Raw genomic sequence first — 24333 nt, forward strand, 5'->3', positions numbered from 1 at the left:
AAAGCATGTGGATTAGGTTGTGAAAGCATGTGAATGCATGTGTTGATGAATGGGATTGTGGAGATGCACGGCATAAGGGAATTGGAAAGGTTTAAATGTCCTAAAACTAAAGGGAACAAGGTTCCAACACTTTGGTCTTCAATTAGGTCTTCAATTTCGTCCAACACTTTGGCTCCAAGCATAAGCTATCCATCCTTAGCCCAAAAGTGCTCCAAAAGTCTCCAAAATGCATCTTTTTGCTCCTTTAGCCCTTTGGACCTACAAACACACGAAAATAGCTTAAAGTACTAAAATAACTAAAGAAACATAACGTAAATGCACGAGAACAAGCCATTTAAGTTGCATGAATATGCTCCTATAGTTCCTTCCTTCAAGCATGTTACAAAAACTGATTTTTTTCTTTTATGATTGCATGTGAATTCATCAATTATAACCACAATTGCCCATACCTGAGGCAGAGAGCTCTTTGATGGTTCGATTGTCCACGGCCATGGTTTGTACTTCCTCCACAACCTGTGCCGTGGCTTCTCCTTCCTCACCTCCTTCGTCAAACTCGGATGTAGAGCTACAAGACGGTGGATTTGGGTTTTGTTGATGCTTCTTCTTCCTTAAGGTCCGCTCAAAATCGTCATCAAAGTCAAGGATATGCTCACTAACAGGTTTTGAACTCCTAGTCATAAACTAGGACCTAGAAACAAAAACAAAAATAAGGTCAGTAACTAAAACGAAAATATATGAAAAAGAAATAAAAGAAATAACGAGGGATTAGCAAAGTTGCTAATCCCCGGCAACGGCGCCAAAATTTGATGCGAAAATAGTTAAGCACACAAATTAACCCTCTTGTTGTCAAATTGTAGTAAGGATGCAAGTAGGGATCGTTCTAGACCGGGGATTAGGAGGGCTTACAAAAACCTCTAAACTGACTCAAAAACATAAAAACAAAGTTAAAAACGTTCACAAATACTCAAAGGACTCCAAACAGGTTCAAAAGACTCAAAACTGCCTAAAAACACTAAATAGGCAGTTTTTGACCTAAAACACAATTTTGGACGAATTTAAGGTTATGGTTTGATTCAAAACACTTTAAAACATAAACTAAACAGATTCTAAACACTCTAGAACAAGAAAGTAAAGGGGGGTTTTGATTTGACGAAATTTGAAATAACAAAACAAATTATCAAACTAGGCAGATTGTAAAACGAATTTGTTGAAAACAAGATGATGGATGGATTAGTTAGAGGTCCATTCTCCACACGTGACACATTTATATATGAATCGATTTTCCAATTGCTTTTCATTAACTATGATGCTCAACACCCCAAGTTAGCCGTGGACAGCACTTTTCTAACTTTCAAGTTTTCCTTAAATTATTGAATTGGATGGGAATGCGCATACAACAACTCAAAACATTCTCTAAAAGTCCCTTACGTGAAAAGCACAATAAAGGTACAATCAAAGATCATTAAGTTTAATGAAAACTATAAGTATTGACGAGGCAATTGTTACTATGAAAAGCATGAAACTCTTGCCAAGAATTCAATTAACGCGGTTGTGACTAGCAACCTTCACTACTCATGTTTATAAACTTGTGATGATTAGGTGAAACTCGTTTATAAACTAGCATCGAGTTTATGCATGAAGACTAAGTATGCATCCCTAATCAACATACGAAAACAAGTTTTTAATAAACAGATAATTGAATTGCAATCACAACTTACAAATCACAATTGGAAGAAATCAATTCATATTTCAAACATGTTCATGGCTTCAAACTTTCCCCTAACTAATTAGGGGTTTAGCCACTCATGATTACAGCAAACTTAGGAAGTAATAGCAAAGTAAACATTGAAGACAAGAATGAAGTACACCTAAAACGCTCCAATCTGCAAGCATGAACCGTTTTAAGCTTCCTTCCTCTCCTAGTTGCTGCGGCACAAGGGTTTTGGTGGGTTTTTGAAGTTATGGATGATGTAGAATGATAGGTTTAAGGTTGGGATGGATGTAGGGGACGGCAAGGGATGTTTTTGGGCAGAAAATATGGAGAATGGTGAAGTATGGATGTGTGAGAGGGAAGGGAAGAATTTCTGGCGTGAATGGTGAATGAATGAATGTTTTGTGGCTGCAACAAGGAGGTTTATTAATAGGATTTCAGGAAATAAAACCCTAGGTTATTTAGGTAATCAGAAATTCAGTCAAAGACTCTAGAAATAGGAAAGAATCCTCCCCCTTGCACGGCAAGGAAGAGGAATGGTCCAAGGAAGTGCACGGCAAGGGTTTTCAGAAATAGGTAAGTGTTTTATTCCCTAAATCAATTCTAAGAATCAGGAATTAAGTTAAATCCCTTTAGAATAGGTAATTGAAATCAGGAATTAGGGGAAAAAGGCTAAGTCTTGCGGCACAAGGGAGGAAAAGAAAGGGAAAGTGCAAAACTTGCAGATTTTTGGAGAAAAGGAATGTATAGGTTCGGCTAAGGCATTTAAGAAAGGGATTGTGACATAATCTTGCAGATTTTAGGAGAGAAGAGGAAGGTAAGGTGCGGCACATGTCTAGGGCTTCTAGAACATGTGATTTAGGCAACCACATTATATGGAAACTTGCATAATTGGAAACCTTTCAAGAATAGAAACTCCCCATAATGGAAACTAGTTTCCAATTCTTGATTCCTCCTTCTTCCTTCGATTCTAGGCTCACTTGGTCTTCAATTTCGTCCAATGCTTTGGCTCCAAACATAAGCTATCCATCCTTAGCCCAAAAGTGCTCCAAAAGGCTCCAAAATGCACTTCTTTGCTCCTTTAGCCCTTAGAACCTGAAAACATACGAAAATGGCTTAAAAGACTTAAAGAACTAAGAAATAACAACGTAAATGCACAAGAACAAGCTAACTAAGTCGCCTAAATATGCTCCTATCACTTTTCACGTAAAGGACTTTTAGAGAATGTTTTGAGTTGTTGTATGCGCATTCCCATCCAATTCAATAACTTAAGGAAAACTTGAAAGTTAGAAAAGTGCTGTCCACGACTAACTTGGGGTGTTGAGCATCATAGTTAATGAAAAGCAATTGGAAAATCGATTCATATATAAATGTGTCATGTGTGGAGAATGGACCTCTAACTAATCCATCCATCATCTTGTTTCACAAATTCGTTTTACAATCTGCCTAGTTCTATACTTTGTTTTGTTATTTCAATTTTCGTCAAATCAAAACCCCCCTTTACTTTCTTGTTCTATATTGTTTAGAATCTGTTTAATTTGTGTTTTAAAGTGTTTTGAATCAAACCATAACCTTAAATTCGTCCAAAATTGTGTTTAAGGTCAGAAACTGCCTATTTAGTGTTTTTAGGCAGTTTTGAGTCTTTTGAACCTGTTTTGAGTCCTTTGAGTCTTTGTGAACGTTTTTAACTTTGTTTTTATGTTTTTAAGTTAGTTTAGAGGTTTTAGCAAGTCCTCCTAATCCCCGGTCCTGAACGATCCCTACTTGCATCCTTACTACAATTTGACAACAAGAGGGTTAATTTGTGTGCTTAACTATTTTCGCACCAAATTTTGGCGCCGTTGCCGGGGATTAGCAATTTTGCTAATCTCTCGTTATTTCTTTTATTTCCTTTTCATATATTTTCGTTTTAGTTACTGACCTTATTTTTGTTTTTGTTTCTAGGGTCCTAGTTTATGACTAGGAGTTCAAAACCTGTTAGTGAGCACATCCTTGACTTTGACGACGATTTTGAGCGGACCTTAAGGAAGAAAAAGCATCAACAAAATCCTAATCCACCATCTTCTAGCTCTACATCCGAGTTTGACGAAGGAGGTGAGGAAGGAGAAGCCACGACACAGGTTGTGGAGGAAGTACAAACCATGGCCGTGGACAATCGAACCATCAAAGAGCTCTCTGCCTCAGGTATGGGCAATGCCGTCCCTTTATGCATACAATACCCTACGGCAGCTGAAGGTAAGACGGAAGAATTTGAACTTAAGTCTAGTTTATTACATCATATTCCTAAATTCCATGGGTTGTCCATGGAAGATCCTAACTAACATCTTAAGGAATTTGAAGTAGTTTGCTCAAGTATGACACCCATCAACGTGGATGGGAGTATTTTGAAGATGAAGGCCTTTCCATTCTCACTTATGGACAAGGCCAAAGATTGGTTGTTTGAATTGTCCCCTGGAACTGTCAATTCTTGGGAAAGTATGAAACGTGCATTCTTAGAGAAATTCTTTCCCACTGCCAAGATCATTCTCTTGAGGAAACGAATTAGTGGAATCCAACAAAATCAAGGTGAGTCGTTTCCATCTTATTATGAACGTTTTAAATCACTTGTTGCTTCATGTCCACAGCACCAAATGAAGGAGGAGCTGTTCATTCAATATTTTTACGAGGGACTCCTTCCCATGGAACGTCAAATGCGAGATGCTTCGGCGGGTGGTGCATTAGTGGACAAGACTCTAGTGGATGCCAAAGCTCTAATTGCCAACCGAGCACACAACGCTCAACAATATGAAGGTGTTGGACAAAGAGAGGGGCCACGGCAACAAAGTGTGAATGAGGTAAGTGCAATTTCTGATATTCAATCACAATTGGCTAATCTTACTTCTCTTGTGTCTCAGATTGTCAAGGGGTCAAAACCACAAGAAAACCAAGTGTGTGGCGTGTGTTCAATACAAGGGCATCCATCCGAGACATGCCCTCAGTTGATAGAGAATGGAGGATGGGAATCTGCCAATGCCTTTGGTTTCCAAGGCCAAAACCAACCCAAACATGATCCATACTCCAACACCTACAACCCCGGATGGAGAGATCACCCTAATTTCAAGTGGAAGGAGCCCCAACAATCTGCACCACAAAGGGGATTTCAACAAAACCCCCATGGGTTCCCACGGCCATACCAATCTAACCAACCACCATCGTCCCAAAACAACTCAGGTTCGTCTTTTGATAATTCTCAAGTTATTCAATTACTAACTACATTGGCGCAGGGGCAAGAAAAACAAGCCAAGGACATGCAAAATTACGCCAATGAGGTACAAAATCAAGCTCGAGAAGTGACGGATTTGAAGAGACAAGTGGGACAAATGGCTGAATTCATAGGGCAATTTAGAAGAGAACAAGGTAAGTTACCAAGTTCAACGCAAGTGAATCCGAAAGGTGGATTCGAATCGGCCAAAGCCATAGTGTTGAGAAGCGGAAAAGAAGTGGGGGCAGGTTCTTCATCAAAAACAGGTCACAAAGAGGATGAACAACTGCATTTTGAAGAAGGGGAAGCAACCAAACCCACGGCAAAGGAGGATCCCCCTTTGCCGCAAGCTTCTAGTGGCCCTAAATCACCCAATCTGTCCAATAAAGGTAAAAACGTGTTAAGTTCAATTCCTACTAATGTTTTTCCTTCGAATGTGCCTTTTCCTAGTAGGTTCATGCAAACAAAGAAAGAGGAAGCCGAAAAGGACATTCTCGAGACGTTTCGAAAAGTTCAAGTCAATATCCCTCTTTTGGATGCAATCAAGCAAGTCCCGAGGTATGCCAAGTTCTTGAAGGAACTTTGCACTAATAAGAGGAGGATTTCGACCAAGGAGGTTGTCAAATGGGTGAAAACGTCTCCGGCATCTTGCAAAGAAAACTACCCCCTAAATGCAAGGATCCGGGTAGTTTTACAATTCCATGTGTCATTGGTAATACTCGTTTTGAATCTGCCATGTTAGATTTAGGTTCATCAATAAATGTCATGCCATATTCAATTTACGCATCTATGAATCTAGGAGCATTGAAAAATGATGGTGTTATTATCCAATTGGCCGATAGATCTAATGCTTATCCAAAGGGAGTTTTGGAAGATGTGTTAGTGCAGGTCAATCACTTAGTCTTTCCGGCGGATTTCTATGTGCTTGAAATGGATGAATCCGAACATACCCCCTCATTGCCCATCCTCCTTGGAAGGCCATTCATGAAAACGGCTCAGACGAAGATTGACGTATTTAATGGCAATTTGACCATGGAATTTGATGGGGAAGTTATTAATTTCAATCTTTCTGATTCTATGACGTACCCTAGTGAGAATCATTCGTGTTTTGCTATTGATATAATTGACTCTTTGGCGCAGGACTATTTAGACAATTTGAAGGACGATGCACTTGAATTGGTCATTGCACAAGGGAGGGACATGCAAAACATTGAAATAACCACCAAGGAACCCCACGGCATGCATGGGGAATCCTTGGCCATGCCCCCTAGTGAAGATATGATTGAGATGGTGGCTGCCCTCGAGTCATTGCCATCACATTCAGGTAAGTTTTTGGACTCTATTTTAAGTTCAGTTTCGACTAATAAAATGCTTCCCTCAGTTGTGCAGCCACCTACACTTGAACTCAAGCCGTTGCCTAGTCATTTGAAGTACGTGTTCTTGGGAGAGGATGAGACATTGCCCGTCATCATCTCATCCTCACTCACGGCACAAGAGGAGATCAAATTGGTGCGAGTGCTTAAAGAGTACAAAACGACAATTGGATGGACTTTGGCCGACATAAAGGGAATTAGCCCTACTATGTGCATGCATCGCATACTTCTAGAGGAGGGGTCCAAAACATCTCGAGAGGCTCAACGCCGTCTCAACCCTCCGATGATGGAAGCAGTGAAGAAAGAGGTAATCAAATTACTTGATTGTGGAGTGATTTATCCTATTTCTGATAGCAGGTGGGTTTCGCCCATGCAATGCGTTCCAAATAAATCTGGAGTGACTGTGGTTGAAAATGCCAAGAATGAGCTTGTTCCTACGCGTATTCAAACTGGTTGGAGGGTGTGCATCGACTATAGGAAGCTAAATGCCACCACAAGGAAGGACCACTTCCCATTGCCGTTCATTGACCAAATGCTCGAAAGGTTAGCGGGTTATGCTTTCTATTGTTTTCTTGATGGTTACTCTGGTTATAATCAAATTGTCATAGCACCCGAGGACCAAGAAAAAACCACTTTCACATGCCCTTTTGGTACATTTGCATATCGTCGCATGCCTTTTGGTTTATGTAATGCACCTGCTACGTTTCAAAGATGCATGATGAGTATATTTTCTGATTATGTTGAGAAAATCATTGAAGTTTTTATGGATGATTTTAACGTTACGCATAAGGTTTCAACACCTTATCACCCTCAAACTAATGGGCAAGCTGAGGTTTCAAATAGGGAGATCAAACAAGTCCTAGAGAAAACCGTGGGACCCTCAAGAAGAGATTGGAGTTTGCGCTTGGACGATGCATTGTGGGCTTATCGTACGACTTACAAAACTCCCCTTGGCATGTCACCTTTTCGACTTATCTCTGGTAAGCCATGTCATTTGCCCGTTGAGTTAGAGCACAAGGCGCATTGGGCTGTGAAAACCTTCAATATGGACATAGACGCTGCTGGAGTTCATAGGAAGCTCCAATTAGATGAACTTGAGGAGATTAGGAACGAAGCCTACGAGAATGCTCGCATCTACAAGGACAGGACGAAGGCTTATCATGATAAGATGCTTCGTACCAAAACGTTCTACAATGGGCAGAAAGTGTTGCTTTTTGATTCAAGACTTCGGTTATTCCCTGGTAAGTTACGTTCTAAATGGATTGGACCTCTTGTTGTTACTAATGTTTTTCCTCATGGTGCAGTCCAAGTCCAAAGTTTAAAAAGTGGCCACGAATTCAAGGTGAACGGACATAGATTGAAGCCATACTATGAGAACTTCGTGGAGCATGTTGTGGAAGAGCTTCCCTTGCATGCCGTGGGTTCCATCTTGGAGTGAAAATGTTCTTCGTCCGGCTGTACGACGTTAAAGCAAGCGCTATGTGGGAGGCAACCCATCCATTCAACAAAGGAAGCCCTAGGAATCCCCCAAATTCCAGATTTGCGTTCCTAAAACCCTTCTCTTTGTTGTTGTTTCTAATCTGCCATGTTATGTTGTTTAGTTGCTGTTTGCCTATTTACTTGTGTTTTGTGTGAATTTATGTTTACAACATTGAGGACAATGTTTGATTTAAGTGTGGGGGGGTAACTAAGTATATTTGATGCAAATTCGTGGGATTTTATCACCCATAACTTCAAGTGTTGTTCCTTGCTGTTTTAAAGTGTTTTTAAGCTGTTTTAGAGTGTTTTAGTGTGTTTTGTTTTATAACTCCGAAAATCACATAAAAATTTGAAAAACATGTTTTGAAAAGCCTAAAAAGAGTGTTTTGAGTCATTTTTGTGTGTTTGTGTCTTAGGATACCTTCCAACACAATGATGAGGATTTGGTTTGTAATTGCATGACTGTTAAAAAGAGTTTTAAACATGGAGAAAAGTTTTATTTACTCTTGGTATATGCTTGGTTATGGTTATAATGTATGACTTCACATGCAATCATAAAAGAAAAATTCGTTTTTGTAACATGCTTGAAGGAAGGAACTCAAACAAACGTTACAACCTTGTGAGACTTGAGCCTAAACGTTATTTGGAGAGTTAAAAATCTGTGCATTATTGTTTTCTAAAGTTGTTGCTTGGTCTCATTATTCTTTGCTTGGTTACTACTTAGAAGGCGTTTCATCATATAGTTCCAAATGCTAGAACTCATACCCATTTCATTCAAAGCATGTTATTGATTTGCATAACACATATTCAAGAAGAAGTTGTGTAGTGACCACCACTTAAGCCAATTTGCCGTGTATCCTACCTCATATAATGTTTAAGTTAACCCCGTTGAGCCTTGTTTAGCCTTTATTCTTTGTTAACTGATAGGAGCATATTCATGCGACTTAAATGGCTTGTTCTCGTGCATTTACGTTATGTTTCTTTAGTTATTTTAGTACTTTAAGCTATTTTCGTGTGTTTGTAGGTCCAAAGGGCTAAAGGAGCAAAAAGATGCATTTTGGAGACTTTTGGAGCACTTTTGGGCTTAGGATGGATAGCTTATGCTTGGAGCCAAAGTGTTGGACGAAATTGAAGACCTAATTGAAGACCAAAGTGTTGGAACCTTGTTCCCTTTAGTTTTAGGACATTTAAACCTTTCCTATATCCTTAGCCGTGCATAACATTCCAACATTCCACTCCTTCATTTCAGCCACACTCCCACATATCATTACTTATCATTCACCACTTATCATATCATTCACTTATCTTATCATTCACCACTTATCATATCATTCACCACTTATCTTATCATCCACTTATCATATCATTCACTTATCTTATCATTCACTTATCATATCATTCACTTAACATATCATACACTTATCACTTATCACAACAACAACCTTGCACATGCACATTCATCCACATGCACCCATAATCATTCACTCATCTTTAATCCACATGCATCTTCCATAAATCAAATCAGCCGCATCCACATGCACTTATTCCACTTCATCATTACACCACATTCTCTCTCTTTAATCCACATGCATTCCCACATGCATTTCCACCCACATGCAACCATAATCATTCATACCAATCAGCCACATGCATTCAATCATTCACTCCACACTCATTGCACATGCATTCCCTTTCATTTCTGTCAAAGCACATGCATTCCCACCCTTTAATCACATGCATAAATCAGCCACATGCATCTCCCATCACCATTTCAGATTTCCACCAAGTTCCTAGCTGTCATGTTCCCTCTCTTTCTCCCTATAAATACCATACACACTTCACACAACATTCATTCATTCTCATACACTCTTCCATATTCCAGAAATTCGTCAAAACCTCTCCACACCCTTGCAGCAGCCACCAAAACACTTTTCTCCTCCATTGCAGCCACTCCAACCACTCCCCAAACCATTCACACCATCAAACTATCCTTAGACCTTGTGCTACAACGAAGAGGAAGATAAGAGGGCCTAAACGTTCATACAATTCAAGTTTGAGTTGTTGGAATGTTTAGGTGTTTCTTTGATTTCAATGTTTAATTTCAATACTCTTTGTTTTGTACGAATGAGGAATGGAAGAGAAGAAGGCCTAAACGTTCATACAATTCAAGTTTGAGTTGTTGGAATGTTTAGGTGTTTCTTTGATTCCAATGTTTAAATTCAACTAAACCCCCCTTGGCTAGGGGGGGAATTCGAAATATATGTTTATGCTTGCATTTTGATTTGATTACTTCTAATTGCGTTTCATAAGTTGTGGATTCAATTCGTTTAACTATTTGATTGATAGCTTATTTATGTATGTTTATTGAGAGTGCACACTTAATTTTCATGCATGAATATGACGCTAGAATATAAGTGAGTTTCACCTAATAGTTATGAACTTATATTCACAAGTAGTGGAGGTTGCTTATAAACAATCGCGTTAAACGAATTCTTGGCATAAGTTTCATGCGTATTCCATAGTAACGAATGTCTCATGCGTATTTCATAGAGCGTAATGATTCTTGCTTGTATCTGATGCGTGGTTTATACGCACACAAATTAAACCCTCTTTTTATCAATTGTAGTATAGGTGCAAGTAGGGATCGTTCTGGACCGGGGATTAGGAGGGATTGCAAATCTCTTGGAAACTGACTCAAAAACGTAAAATAAAGTTTAAAACACTAAACTAGACTCAAAGAATGCAAAATTAAAGTTTAAAACACTAAGACAAACCAAAAACTCAAAATGCTTTAAAAACACAAACTAAATTGAATTCTAACTAAAATGAACATTAAAGCAAAAGGGGGATTGAGGTTTTTACGAAAATTGAAATAACGAAACAAGTTAATAAACTAGACAGAATGTAAAGATGAAATTTATGGATGAATGCTAGCTAAGGGGTTCATCTCCATACGTGTTACACTTGCATACAAGATTGATTCTCAGTTGGTCTTTCGATAAATTATGAAACTCAACGCCCCGGGTTAATTAGGTTCGCTTAAATTAACCGTCAAGTTCTCCTTAAGTTAATGAATTGGATGGGTTAGCGCAACGCAATTCACCACATTCTCCAAAAGTCCTTTACGTGAAAAGCACAATAAAGATACAATCAAAGATCATTAAGCATTATGAAAACTATAAGTGTTGACGAGGCATTCGTTACTATGGAATACGCATGAAACTTATGCCAAGAATTCGTTTAACGCGATTGTTTATAAGCAACCTCCACTACTTGTGAATATAAGTTCATAACGATTAGGTGAAATTCACTTATATTCTAGCGTCATATTTATGCATGAAAATTAAGTGCGCATTCTTAATAAACATTCATAAATAAGTTATCAATCAAACGGTTAAACAAATTGAATCCACAACTTATGAAATTCCAACGAAAGTTAATCAATTCATATTGCAAATATAAACATAGTTTCGAATCACCCCCTAGCTAAAGGGGGTTTAGTTCCTCATATCTTTGAAATCAAAGAAACGCCTAAACATTCCAACAACTCAAACTTGAATTGTATGAACGTTTAGGCACTCTTCTCTTCCATTCCTCATACGTACAAAACAAAGAGAATTAAAATGAAACATTGAAATCAAAGAATCACCTAAACATTCCAACAACTCAAACTTGAATTGTATGAACGTTTAGGTCCTCTTCTCTTCCTCGTTGTTGTAGCACAAGGTCTAAGGTGAGGTTTGGGGGATTATGGAAATGGATGAGGAGTGGTGGAATGGGGACTCACGGTTTTGGATTCTAAGGGGAAGTGTTTGTGTTAGTTGTGGTGTGAGAAATGGAGAGATGGAATGGGGAGTGAATGAATTTTGAGGAGTGTTGGATGCTTATTTATAGGTGAAATGGGGGGACCAAAAGAGGGAATATTGCAGCTAGGAGGGGATGAATGATTATGGGTGCATGTGTTTGGAATAATGAAGGGGGAATGTATGTAATAAAACAACTAGGAAAAGTTATGGAAAGCTGGAAATGGGAGTGGGAACTCACGGCATTGTTGGGTTGTTTATGGGAGAATAAATGTATGATAATGGCTAAATGATTAAAGGGAATGAATGGGAGTGACACTAGGTTGGTTATGCATGTGGAATGTGGCTGAATTGTTGGTGAAATGATGAAATGGAATGCTGAAAAGGTAGGGAACTCACGGCAACAAGGGGTTTGGTGCTGGAAATAAATGTGTTTGCATGAGAAATAAAGCTAATGGTGAATGAATGTGAATGCATGTGAATTAAAGAAGGAATGCTTGTTTGGAAATGAATGTGAAGACATGTGAAAGTGATAGGAGCATATTCATGCGACTTAAATGGCTTGTTCTCGTGCAATTACGTTATGTTTCTTTAGTTATTTTAGTACTTTAAGCTATTTTCGTGTGTTTGTAGGCCGAAAGGGCTAAAGGAGCAAAAAGATGCATTTTGGAGACTTTTGGAGCACTTTTGGGCTAAGGATGGATAGCTTATGCTTGGAGCCAAAGTGTTGGACGAAATTGAAAACCTAATTGAAGACCAAAGTGTTGGAACCTTGTTCCCTTTAGTTTTAGGATATTTAAACCTTTCCTATATCCTTAGTCGTGCATAACATTCCAACATTCCACTCCTTCATTCACCACTTATCATATCATACACTTATCTTATCATCACCACATATCATTCATTTATTACTTATCATATCATTCATTCATCTACATATCAATAACCACTTATCATTCATTTATTACTTATCATATCATTCATTCATCTACATATCAATAACCACTTATCTTATCACTCAACATATCATTCATTTATCACTCAACATATCATTCACTTATCACTTATCTTATCATTCACTTACCACTCAACATATCACTCAACATATCATGCACTTATCATTTATCATACTCATAATTATCTACACATTACAACCTAAAACACATGCACATTCACCCACATGCACAAACACACATTATTGCCGTGCACATTCCATTGCACTCCTCCTTTCATTTTCAGCCACATTCCACATGCATTTGCACATGCATTCCCTCACCAAGAAATCATTCAACACATGCATTCACTCTTTAATCCACATGCATTCACACACACTTCACACAAACAACATTCACATGCAAACACAAGCTTTAACCAACAAACAAAACAGCCAACACATGCACCATTACACTATTGCCGTGAGTTTCATTCCATTTCCAACATCTTCACATGCATTTCCAGCTTTCACATGCCTTCACATTCATTTCCAAACAATAATCACTTCAAATCACATGCACAAACATGCATTTTCAGCACCATTACACTATTGCCGTGAGTTTCATTCCATTTCCAACATCTTCACATGCATTTCCAGCTTTGCACATGCATTTCCCTTTCATTTCAACCCACATGCATCCTTTAATCATTCAAACATGCAGCCACATTCCCTCCTAGCTGCCATGTTCCCCCATTTCACCTATAAATAAGCATCCATTCTTCCACAATTCATTCACAATTCCACACACAACACATCCATTCCATTGTACATACCACAAAACACATCCAAACCCCCCCTTGTTGCCGTGAGTTCCCTTGTAATCCAAACACCATCTTTCCATTTCCATCACTCCTCACTCCATTCCACACTTCCATTCCCCCAAACCAACTATCCTTAGACCTTATGCTACAATAAAGAGGAAGAGAAGAGGGCCTAAACGTTCATACAATTCAAGTTTGAGTTGTTGGAATGTTTAGGTGTTTCTTTGATTTCAATGTTTAAATTCAATTCTCTTTGTTTGTACGTATGAGGAATGGAAGAGAAGAGTGCCTAAACGTTCATACAATTCAAGTTTGAGTTGTTGGAATGTTTAGGTGTTTCTTTGATTTCAATGTTATAATAAACTAAACCCCCTTTAGCTAGGGGTGATTCGAAATATATGTTTATGCTTGCATTTTGATTTGATTACTTCTAATTGCGTTTCATAAGTTTTGGATTCAATTTGTTTAACCGTTTGATTGATAACTTATTTATGAATGTTTATTAAGAATGCGTGCTTAATTTTCATGCATGAATATGACGCTAGAATATAAGTGAATTTCACCTAATCGTTATGAACTTATATTCACAAGTAGTGGAGGTTGCTTATAAACAATCGCGTTAAATGAATTCTTGGCACGAGTTTCATGCGTAATCATAGTAACGAATGCCTGGTCAACACTTATAGTTTTCATGATGCTTAATGATTCTTGCTTGTATCTCTATTATGCAATTCATGTAGGGAACTTGTGAGGAATGCTTTGGGTTGTCGTATGCAATCATCCAATTCATTAACTTAAGGAAAACTTGACGGTTAATTTAAGCGGACCTAATCAACCCGGGGTGTTGAGAATTCATGGTTTATTGAAATGCAATTGGAAATCATTTTATTATGCAAGTGTAACATGTATGGAGATGAACCCCTTAGCTAGCCATACCATCCATTCATTTCCGTCAATTTCATATTTACAATTTGTTTTCTTTACAATCTATCCATTTTAGTTTAAATTCGTCCAAAATCAATCCCCCCATATTTCGTTTAAGTCTTAGTCTTAATCTTTCTTATTTTTAGTTTTGAATTCTTCGAGTTTAGTATAGCATTTTAGTTTGTGTTTTTAAAAGCATTTTGAGTCTTTTGATTTGTTTTAGTGTTTTAAAGTTTAGTTTTACATTCTTTGATTCTAGTTTAGTGTTTTATATTATGTTTTTACGTTTTTAAGTCAAATCCAAGTGATTAACAATCCCTCCTAATCCCCGGTCCAGAACGATCCCTACTTACATACTTACTACAATTGATAAAAAGAGGGTTTAATTTGTGTGCGTATAAATTACGTATCAGAAAGCTGGAAATGCATGTGAAAATGTTGGAAATGGGAATGAAGGTCACGGCAAAGGTTGGAGAATTGATTATGGATGCATGTGTTGAATGATTTCTTGGTGAGGGATGTGGAGTGGTTGAATGTGGTGCAATGATAATGTTTTGTGGCTGAATTGGTGGTGGAATTATGATGGGAGTGCATATGATTAAAGAGTGGGAGTGCATGTGGGTGAATGTGAAGGGAATGCATGTGTTGATGACTAGGTTAGTGATAGGAGCATATTCATGCGACTTAAATGGCTTGTTCTCGTGCATTTACGTTATGTTTCTCTCGTTATTTTAGTCCTTTATGCTTCTTTTGTGTGTTTTCAGGTTCTAAGGGCCTAGGGAGCAAGAAAGTGCATTTTGAGGCCATTTGGAGCATTTTTGGGCATGGATTGGATAGCTTATCCATGGAGCCAAGAGAATGGACGAATTTGAAGGCCTTGTATGCACTTGAAGACACAAAACAATGGCTCTAGCCCAATCAAACACATTATGCCATACAAACCAACCTATTTTAGGCCCATTCTATGTACTTAAACCCTAGCCCTTTAAACTAATTCATTGATCACTTATCAAACCATTCACTTATCACTCACCACATATCATTCACTTATCACTTAACATATCATTCATTTATTTCACTTCCATACTCCTCTTAATTCCACATGCATTCTCACACATGCACATCATTCACTCACATTTCCACCATTCATTCTTTATTCCTTTCCAAACATCTCACATGCATTTCCACCTTCCTACTTCATCATTTCACCACATTCTCCCTCTTTAACTCACATGCATTCATCATAATTCACAACACAAAACAACTTCATTGCCGTGGGTTCCCATTTCCTTTCCAAACATCTCACATGCATTTCTTCATTATTTCCTAACCCTACATGCATTATTTATTGCATCTTCACATGCATTCACACACACTTTACACATTCAAACCGTGAGCTCCCATTCCTATATGCCATTTTCATATTTCCACCCACTAACCTAGTCATCAACACATGCACTTCCACCTTTCATCCACAATGATTCATGATTCATTCACTTTGCATCCTTTAAATCACATACTTTTCCATCATTAATTAGCCACTTGCATCTTAAACAAACAACCATATGTTCCCTCCACTACTCCTATAAATACCCTTGCACCCATTCAATTCATATCTCATATTTCCATTCACAACACTTCACACAACACAAATACCATTCCATTGCCGTGAGTCCCATTTCATTTTCTGCATATTTTCTCTTCATTCTTCCATCTCCAACCACTCCCTACTCCATTCCACATACACCTAAAGCCCTTAAGCTCACCTTAGACCTTGTGCTACAACAACGAGGAAGAAAAGAGTGCTTAAACGTTCATACAATTCAAGTTTGAGTTGTTGGAATGTTTAGGTGTTTCTTTGATTTCAAAGTTTAAATTTAATTCTCTTTGTTTTGTACGTATGAGAAGGGAAGAGAAGAGTGCCTAAACGTTCATACAATTCACGTTTGAGTTGTTGGAATGTTTGGGTGTTTCTTTGATTTCAAAGTTATGAGGAACTAAACCCCCCTTTAGCTAGGGGGTGATTCGAAACTATGTTTATATTTGCATTTTGAATTGATTACGTTTGGTTGGAATTTCATAAGTTGTGGATTCAATTCGTTTAACTGTTTGATTGATAACTTATTTATGTATGTTCATTGAGATTGCAAGCTTAATTTTCATGCATAAATATGACGCTAGAATATAAGTGAATTTCACCTAATCGTTATGAACTTATATTCACAAGTAGTAGAGGTTGCTTATAAACAATCTCGTTAAACGAATTCTTGGCATAAGTTTCATGCGTATTCCATAGTAACGAATGCCTCGTCGATGTTTATGATTTCCGTTGAACTTAATGATCTTGGTTAAATGTCTCTATCATGCGTATTCCATAGTTAGGGACTTTGATTAAGAATAATTTGGTTGTAATGCGTATTCCATTCAATCCAACGAATTTAGGGAAATCTGAAAGTTAATCTAAGCGGATCTAATTAACTTGGAGCATTGAGTTTCACAACTTATCGAAAGACCAACTGAGAATCAATTTTGTTTGCAAGTGTAACATGTGTGGAGAAGAACCCCTTGGCTATTCCATCATCCATATTTTCATCACATTCATATTTACATTTTGCCTTTAATTATATTCTGTCTTTTTAATTTAATATCGTCCAAACACAATTCCCCCCCTCTATTTTGTTAAGTTTTAATCATTCGTATTTGTTTTATTTTTGTAACTTTAAGCTTTTGGAGTCATAAACATTTGCAAATTCGTCTAAATCAAGTTCTAGCTTCTATTTGAGTCAATTTGATTGTTTTAGACAATTTGAGTTTTTCAAAGCCATTTTGAGTCATAGTAGTCTTGTTAAGAGTATTTTAATTTAGTTTTTATGTTTTTAAGTCAATTTAGAAGGTTTTAGCAAGCCCTCCTAATCCCCGGTCTAGAACGATCCCTCACTTATCCATTCTACTACAATTGTCAAACGAGGGTTTAATTTGAGTGTCAAGTAAATCTCGCATCAAATTTTGGCGCCGTTGCCGGGGATTAGCAACTTTGCTAATCCTTTGTCTTTATTTTTATATTTTTTTTTTTGTTTTTCGTGCATTCTTATTTTAGATTCTTAGTTTGTTTGTTTCCTTGTTTTTTAGGTACTGTGTATGACTCGTCGCTCTCGGCCTATTATAGAGAACATCTCCGACTTTGACGGTGATTTTGAACGCACTTTGAGGAGAACGAGGAGTCAACAAGAGCCACCACAACCTCCACCACAACCTGGGCTTGAAGAAGACGAAGTAGGTGTAGAAGAAAAGCCCACGGATCAGATTTTTGAAGAAGAACAAGCCATGGCAGCAGATAATAGAACCATCAAGGAGCTTTCGGCCTCAGGTTTGGATAATGCATTGCCTCTTTGTATCCAATACCCCACGGCTGCAGAGGGGAAGACTGAGGAATTTGAACTCAAATCCAGTTTGTTACACCATATTCCGAAGTTCCATGGCTTGTCTATGGAAGACCCCAACAAACACTTGAAGGAGTTCGAGGTGGTTTGTTCGAGCATGACCCCCGTCAATGTGGATGAGAGTATATTGAAGATGAAGGCCTTTCCATTTTCACTTATGGACAAGGCCAAAGATTGGCTCTACGAACTAGCCCCGGGAACTGTGACTTCGTGGGAGAGTATGAAGCGTGCTTTCTTGGAGAAATTCTTCCCTACTTCGAGAGTGATTCTCCTACGGAAGAAAATTAGTGGTATTCAACAGAATCATGGTGAGACATTCCCGTCTTATTATGAGCGCTTCAAGGGCCTTGTAGCTTCATGTCCTCAACATCAAATGAAGGAGGAACTTCTCCTTCAATATTTCTATGAGGGCCTCCTTCCTATCGAACGTCAAATGGTTGATGCGTCAGCGGGAGGAGCATTGGTGGACAAAACACCAAGGGATGCCAAGATTCTCATAGCCAACCGAGCGCTCAACGCTCAACAATATGAAGGAGTGGGCCAAAGGGAAGCCCCACGGCAACAAAGTGTAAATGAGGTGAGTGCTATTTCTGAAATTCAATCACAACTTGCTAATCTTACTTCTCTTGTTTCTCAGGTTGTGATTGGTCCAAAAGCACAAGAACACCAAGTTTGTGGCGTGTGCTCAATTCAAGGGCATCCATCCGACAAGTGCCCTCAACTAATCGAGAATGGTGGGTGGGAATCTGCCAATGCAATTGGTTTCCAAGGACAAAATCAAAACAACCCATACTCGAACACTTACAATGCCGGATGGAGGGACCATCCAAACTTCAAATGGAGGGAGCCACAACAAGCTGCCCAACAAGGAGGATTTAGGCCAAACCCCCCTGGTTTTTATTCCAAGCCGTATGCACCCCAACAATCCCAACAACCTTCGGCATCATCTCATTCAGGTACGTCTTTGGAAAGTAATCAAGCTATGCAATTACTAACCTCTATTTCGCAGGGGTTGCAAAATCAAAACAACCGAATAGAAAATAACGAGAAGGAGATGATGGATATGAAGAAACAAATAGGGCAGATTTCTGAGTTCCTTGGACAGATTAGAGAGCAAGGAAAGCTTCCTAGCTCAACCACAGTCAATCCAAAGGGAGGATTCGAATCCGCCAAGGCCATCACCCTAAGGGGTGGAAAAGAAGTTGGGACCGAGCCAAACAATCCCAAATCTGCCCAGAAAGTAGATGAAGAGACGACACAACCTGAGGCAGATCACCCTAACTCGGCCAAATCAGGTAATTTAAGTTCAAATTCATGTACTTCACGTCCTAATCTGCCCAATGTACCTTTTCCTCGCAGGTTCATGCAAGAAAAAAAGGAAGAAAGCGAGAAGGACATTCTTGAAACGTTCCGGAAGGTGCAAGTGAACATACCGCTTCTCGATGCAATCAAACAGGTTCCAAAGTATGCTAAATTCCTCAAGGACCTATGCAATACAAAGAGAAGAAGGGCAAACAAAGAGGTAGTGAAGGTAAGCGAGAATGTGTCCGCTGTTTTGCAACGTAAACTGCCTACCAAGTGCAAAGACCCCGGTAGTTTCACGATTCCTTGTGTAATTGGACATAATCGTTTTGAACATGCCATGCTTGATTTAGGTGCATCCATAAATGTCATGCCTTATTCTATTTATGCATCTATGAATTTGGGTGAATTAAAACAAGATGGTGTAATTATACAATTGGCTGATCGCTCTAACGCGTATCCAAAAGGAGTTTTGGAGGATGTGCTTGTGCAGGTGAACCATTTAATTTTTCCGGCTGATTTCTACGTCCTAGACATGGAGGATTCAGCCCATTCTACATCTTTGCCGATTCTCCTTGGTAGGCCATTCATGAAGACGGCCCGAACGAAGATTGATGTATATAAAGGCACCTTGACAATGGAATTCGATGGGGAAGTGATTGATTTTAATATTTCTGAAACTATGAGATATCCCGTTGATGACCATTCTTGTTTTTCCATTGATGTTATCGATTCTTTGGCGCAGGTATACCTTGAAGAATTGAACGAGGACGCCCTGGAAACAACCATCACTAAGGCCATAGAGCGCAAAAATGAAGGATTTGGGCCAATGCAAGGCCACGGCAAGGAGGAGGAATTCTTTGCAATGGGTTCTAGTGAAGAAATAATTGAGGTTGTGGCAGCCCTTGAGTCATTGCCACAACAATATGGTAAGGTTCCACTCTCACTTTCAAATTCAGTTTCCACTAAGATGCTACCTTCTGTTGTTCAGGCACCATCGCTTGAACTTAAGCCGTTGCCGGACCATTTGAAGTATGTGTTTTTGGGAGAAGGCGAAACATTGCCCGTCATCATTTCATCAAGTCTCACAGCAATGGAGGAGGAGAAGCTTGTGAGGGTGCTGCGAGAGCACAAAATGGCCATAGGGTGGACTTTGGCCGACATTAAAGGAATAAGCCCTACCACATGCATGCACCGTATACTTCTTGAGGAGGGGGCTAAACCAACTCGAGAGGCTCAACGCCGTCTCAACCCTCCAATGATGGAAGTGGTGAAGAAGGAAATAATCAAGCTTTTGGATTGCGGAGTGATCTACCCTATCTCCGATAGCCGTTGGGTCTCTCCAGTTCAAGTCGTTCCCAAGAAGTCCGGAGTAACTGTTATCAAGAATGATGAGAATGAGCTCGTGCCTACACGCATTCAGACTGGATGGCGAGTATGTATCGATTACCGGAAGCTAAATGCCATGACTAGGAAAGATCACTTTCCTTTGCCATTCATCGACCAGATGCTCGAAAGGTTAGCCGGTCATGCTTTTTACTGTTTTCTTGATGGATACTCTGGATATAACCAAATTGTGATAGCCCCGGATGATCAAGAGAAGACCACATTCACATGTCCCTTTGGAACATTTGCCTATCGTCGCATGCCATTTGGCTTATGCAACGCACCGGCCACTTTCCAAAGGTGTATGGTAAGTATATTTTCCGATTTTGTTGAAAAGATCATTGAGGTTTTCATGGATGATTTCAGTGTATTTGGGAGTTCATTTGATAATTGCTTGGATAATCTTACCTTAATTTTGAAACGATGTGTTGAAACTAACCTTGTCTTGAATTGGGAGAAATGTCACTTTATGGTGAAACAAGGTATAGTTTTAGGACATATTGTTTCAGAAAAAGGAATTGAAGTAGATAAATCGAAAATAGACCTTGTACGTCACTTACCCTCTCCTACTTCGGTTAGAGAGGTACGTTCGTTTCTTGGCCATGCAGGGTTCTATAGGCGTTTTATCAAGGACTTCTCCAAGATGTCCAACCCTCTTTGCCGATTGCTTCAAAAAGATGTGCCATTCAAGTTTGATGAAGAGTGTAATTCGGCATTTAACCAACTCAAGGAGAAGCTAGTCTCGGCCCCCATTATTGTACCTCCAGATTGGAGCCTTCCGTTCGAGCTCATGTGCGATGCATCCCACTATGCATTAGGAGCTGTTCTAGGACAAAGAAGAGACAAGCGGCCGCATGTCATATACTATGCCTCTCGGACTCTCAATGATGCCCAATTGAACTACTCCACGACGGAAAAAGAACTTCTAGCTGTGGTTTTTGCTTTAGATAAATTTCGTTCATATTTAATTGGTACTAAAGTAATCGTTTATTCTGATCATGCAGCTTTGAGGTACTTGCTCACGAAAAAGGAAGCAAAGCCGAGGCTTATCCGTTGGATTCTTCTTCTTCAAGAATTTGATATTGAAATCCGGGATAAGAAAGGAAGCGAGAATGTAGTGGCTGACCATTTAAGCCGAATGATCCACGAGGAGCATGAACATGCCGTACCTATCCCTGAAACTTTTCCCGATGAGCAGCTGCTATCCATTGAGGTAAGTGAACCATGGTATGCAGATTTAGTGAATTACTTGGTGACTAAACAAATTCCAAATGAACTAAACAAGCACCAATGTGATAAGCTTAAAAATGATGCACGTTTCTATGTTTGGGATGACCCTTATTTGTGGAAGTATTGCTCAGATCAAATTGTACGTAGATGTGTGCATGATTCTGAATTTCACTCAATTCTAAGCTTTTGTCACACATATGCATGTGGTGGTCATTTTGGCACACAACGCACTGCCCTCAAGGTTCTAGAGTGTGGTTTTTATTGGCCGACTATATTTAGGGATGCTAGAACCTTTTGTATGTCTTGTGATCGTTGCCAACGAATGGGTAACATAGGTACCAAGGACCAAATGCCGCAAACCCCTGTCTTTAATGTTGAAATTTTTGATGTTTGGGGCATTGATTTCATGGGCCCTTTTCCTCCATCTTATGGTTTCACTTATATCTTGCTAGCCGTTGATTATGTTTCTAAATGGGTGGAAGCAAAAGCCACCCGTACTAACGATTCTAAGGTGGTTGCAGATTTTGTGAAAACTAACATTTTTGCTAGGTTTGGAATGCCGAGAGTAATCATAAGTGATGGAGGGTCTCACTTTTGCAATCGGACCATTGAGGCGTTGCTAAGAAAGTACCATGTCAACCATAAGGTCTCCACACCTTACCATCCTCAAACAAATGGCCAAGCCGAGGTGTCTAACCGAGAAATCAAACAAATTTTGGAGAAGACCGTTGGACCAACAAGGAGGGATTGGAGCTTACGTTTAGATGATGCACTGTGGGCATATCGTACGGCATACAAAACACCCATTGGGATGTCACCTTTTCGGCTCGTCTATGGTAAGCCATGTCATTTGCCCGTAGAGTTAGAGCACAAGGCACATTGGGCCGTGAAGATTTTCAACATGGACATAGATGCAGCGGGAGTTCATAGGAAGCTCCAATTGAATGAACTTGAGGAGATTCGGAATGAAGCCTATGAGAATGCCCGGATGTACAAAGCCAAGACCAAAGCATTCCATGATAAAATGATTCGAACCAAGACCTTCACAGTTGGGCAGAAAGTGTTACTTTTCAACTCTCGCCTACGTTTGTTTCCTGGTAAGTTGCGTTCTAAATGGATTGGCCCGTTTGTTGTTACTAATGTTTTCCCTCATGGTGCAGTGCAAATCAAAAGTTTAAGGACGCAACAAGAATTCAAAGTGAATGGGCATCGATTGAAGCCCTATTACGAGATGTTTGAGGAGCATGTCGTGGAGGAGGTACCCCTCCATGCCGTGGAACCTAGTCAAGCTTAAACGGAGGTACCGTCCGGCTGCAAGACGTAAAAGAAAGCGCTTCGTGGGAGGCAACCCATGCATCCGAATAGAGAAGAACTTGGAAACCCCTTTAAGAGACTTATTTTTATTCCTTTCTTTTTCTTTACTGCCTTTACTTTGCTTTCTTTCTCGAATTTGTTTATTTGCTTGCTCTGTTGTGACTTTCTGCTTAAAACATTGAGGACAAAGTTTGATTTAAGTGTGGGGGGGTAAACAATTTGTATTTGCATGAATTTCGTGGGATTTATTCACCTATCACTTAGAATGTTGTTTCTTGCTGTTTTAAGCGTTTTTAGAGTGTTTTATAGTGTCTTGGTATAAAACTTCGAAAATTTGATAAAAAAAAAAAAAAAAAAAAAAAAAAAAAAAAAAAAAAACTCTTCTCTTTGTTGCTATTTCGTTTCTGCCTTGTTAGGTTGTTTAATTGTTATTGTTTGTTTGTTTATTAATTGTGTGAGTCTATGATTGTAACATTGAGAAAATGTTTGATTTATTGATAGGCACTGCTAAACAAAGAAAGATGGTGCTTCACAAAGGTTGTTTGCTTGAGGCCCCACTACGTGGCTTTACTCTTGAAGCGGAAGGCGTAGGAACAGAAGGCATCGGAGCGGAAGGCGTAGGAACAGAAGGCATCGGAGCGGAAGGCGTAGGAGCAGAAGGCATCGGAGCAGGAGGCATCGAAGATAGAGCATTCCAGGCCTCAATACTTGGCCAAGCGCTGGATGAGCCAGGAAAAAGGTGCCTCTGGAGGAAAGACGAAAACCTTTGACGGTCACTGTGAATCCGACCTTCAGACTCTTGCAGCTCAACAAGCTTCCTCTTCATGCCCGACGAATAGTTATTTGCAAGCACATGCAAACTTCTATTCTCATACTTCAGCTGCTGGATCTCCTGCTTGAGACTTTCCACCTCTGCCATCAATGATTCCACCTGACGGGAGCGGGCAAGCAGGCGTTGGCCCATGTTGGACACAGAACTCGCACACTGAACACTAAGTGCGAGGGACTCTTGAACGGCCAACTCATCGGACCGTCCTGACAGCAGCCTACTATCTTTTGGTGTGAGGAGGTTCCTAGCTACTATTGTAGCTGTTGTGGGGTCCTGCATCACAGAGTCTTCACCTGAAAGAGGACCGTTAGAAGAAAAGAAAGAAGGACGCCATACGTTACCTTGACGCGGCGCGCCCGCATCACTGCTAAGGCTCAATTCCAAGCTAAGGTTCGATGAGTTTGCCATTTTTCAAAAGTGTTCAAGGGGTGGATGGAGTTAATTCTCAAAGGGCCGGAGTCGATTTTTCAAGAATGGGATTTCTTCAGAGTGTATTTGTTGGGATGATCGATAGCTCCATAAAAAGCCATGGCGACGCGTTCACCG

The 24333-nt window shown here is 39.5% G+C and overlaps 1 protein-coding gene across 1 annotated transcript; it reads left to right on the forward strand.

Moving 5' to 3' along the window:
- Positions 1–4998: 4998 nt before the first annotated feature.
- LOC148691295 (uncharacterized) lies at positions 4999–22822 on the forward strand. Its single transcript, XM_088683979.1, has 5 exons — positions 4999–5580; positions 5841–6765; positions 17702–18219; positions 19057–19773; positions 22805–22822. The coding sequence occupies exons 1-5, from the start codon at positions 4999–5001 to the stop codon at positions 22820–22822; spliced, it is 2760 nt and encodes a 919-aa protein (XP_088540105.1).
- The last annotated feature ends 1511 nt before the right edge of the window (positions 22823–24333 follow it).

Source organism: Pyrus communis, chromosome 14 (assembly GCF_041283825.1).
Source record: "Pyrus communis isolate YQ-2024b chromosome 14, ASM4128382v1, whole genome shotgun sequence".
NCBI lineage: Eukaryota > Viridiplantae > Streptophyta > Magnoliopsida > Rosales > Rosaceae > Pyrus > Pyrus communis.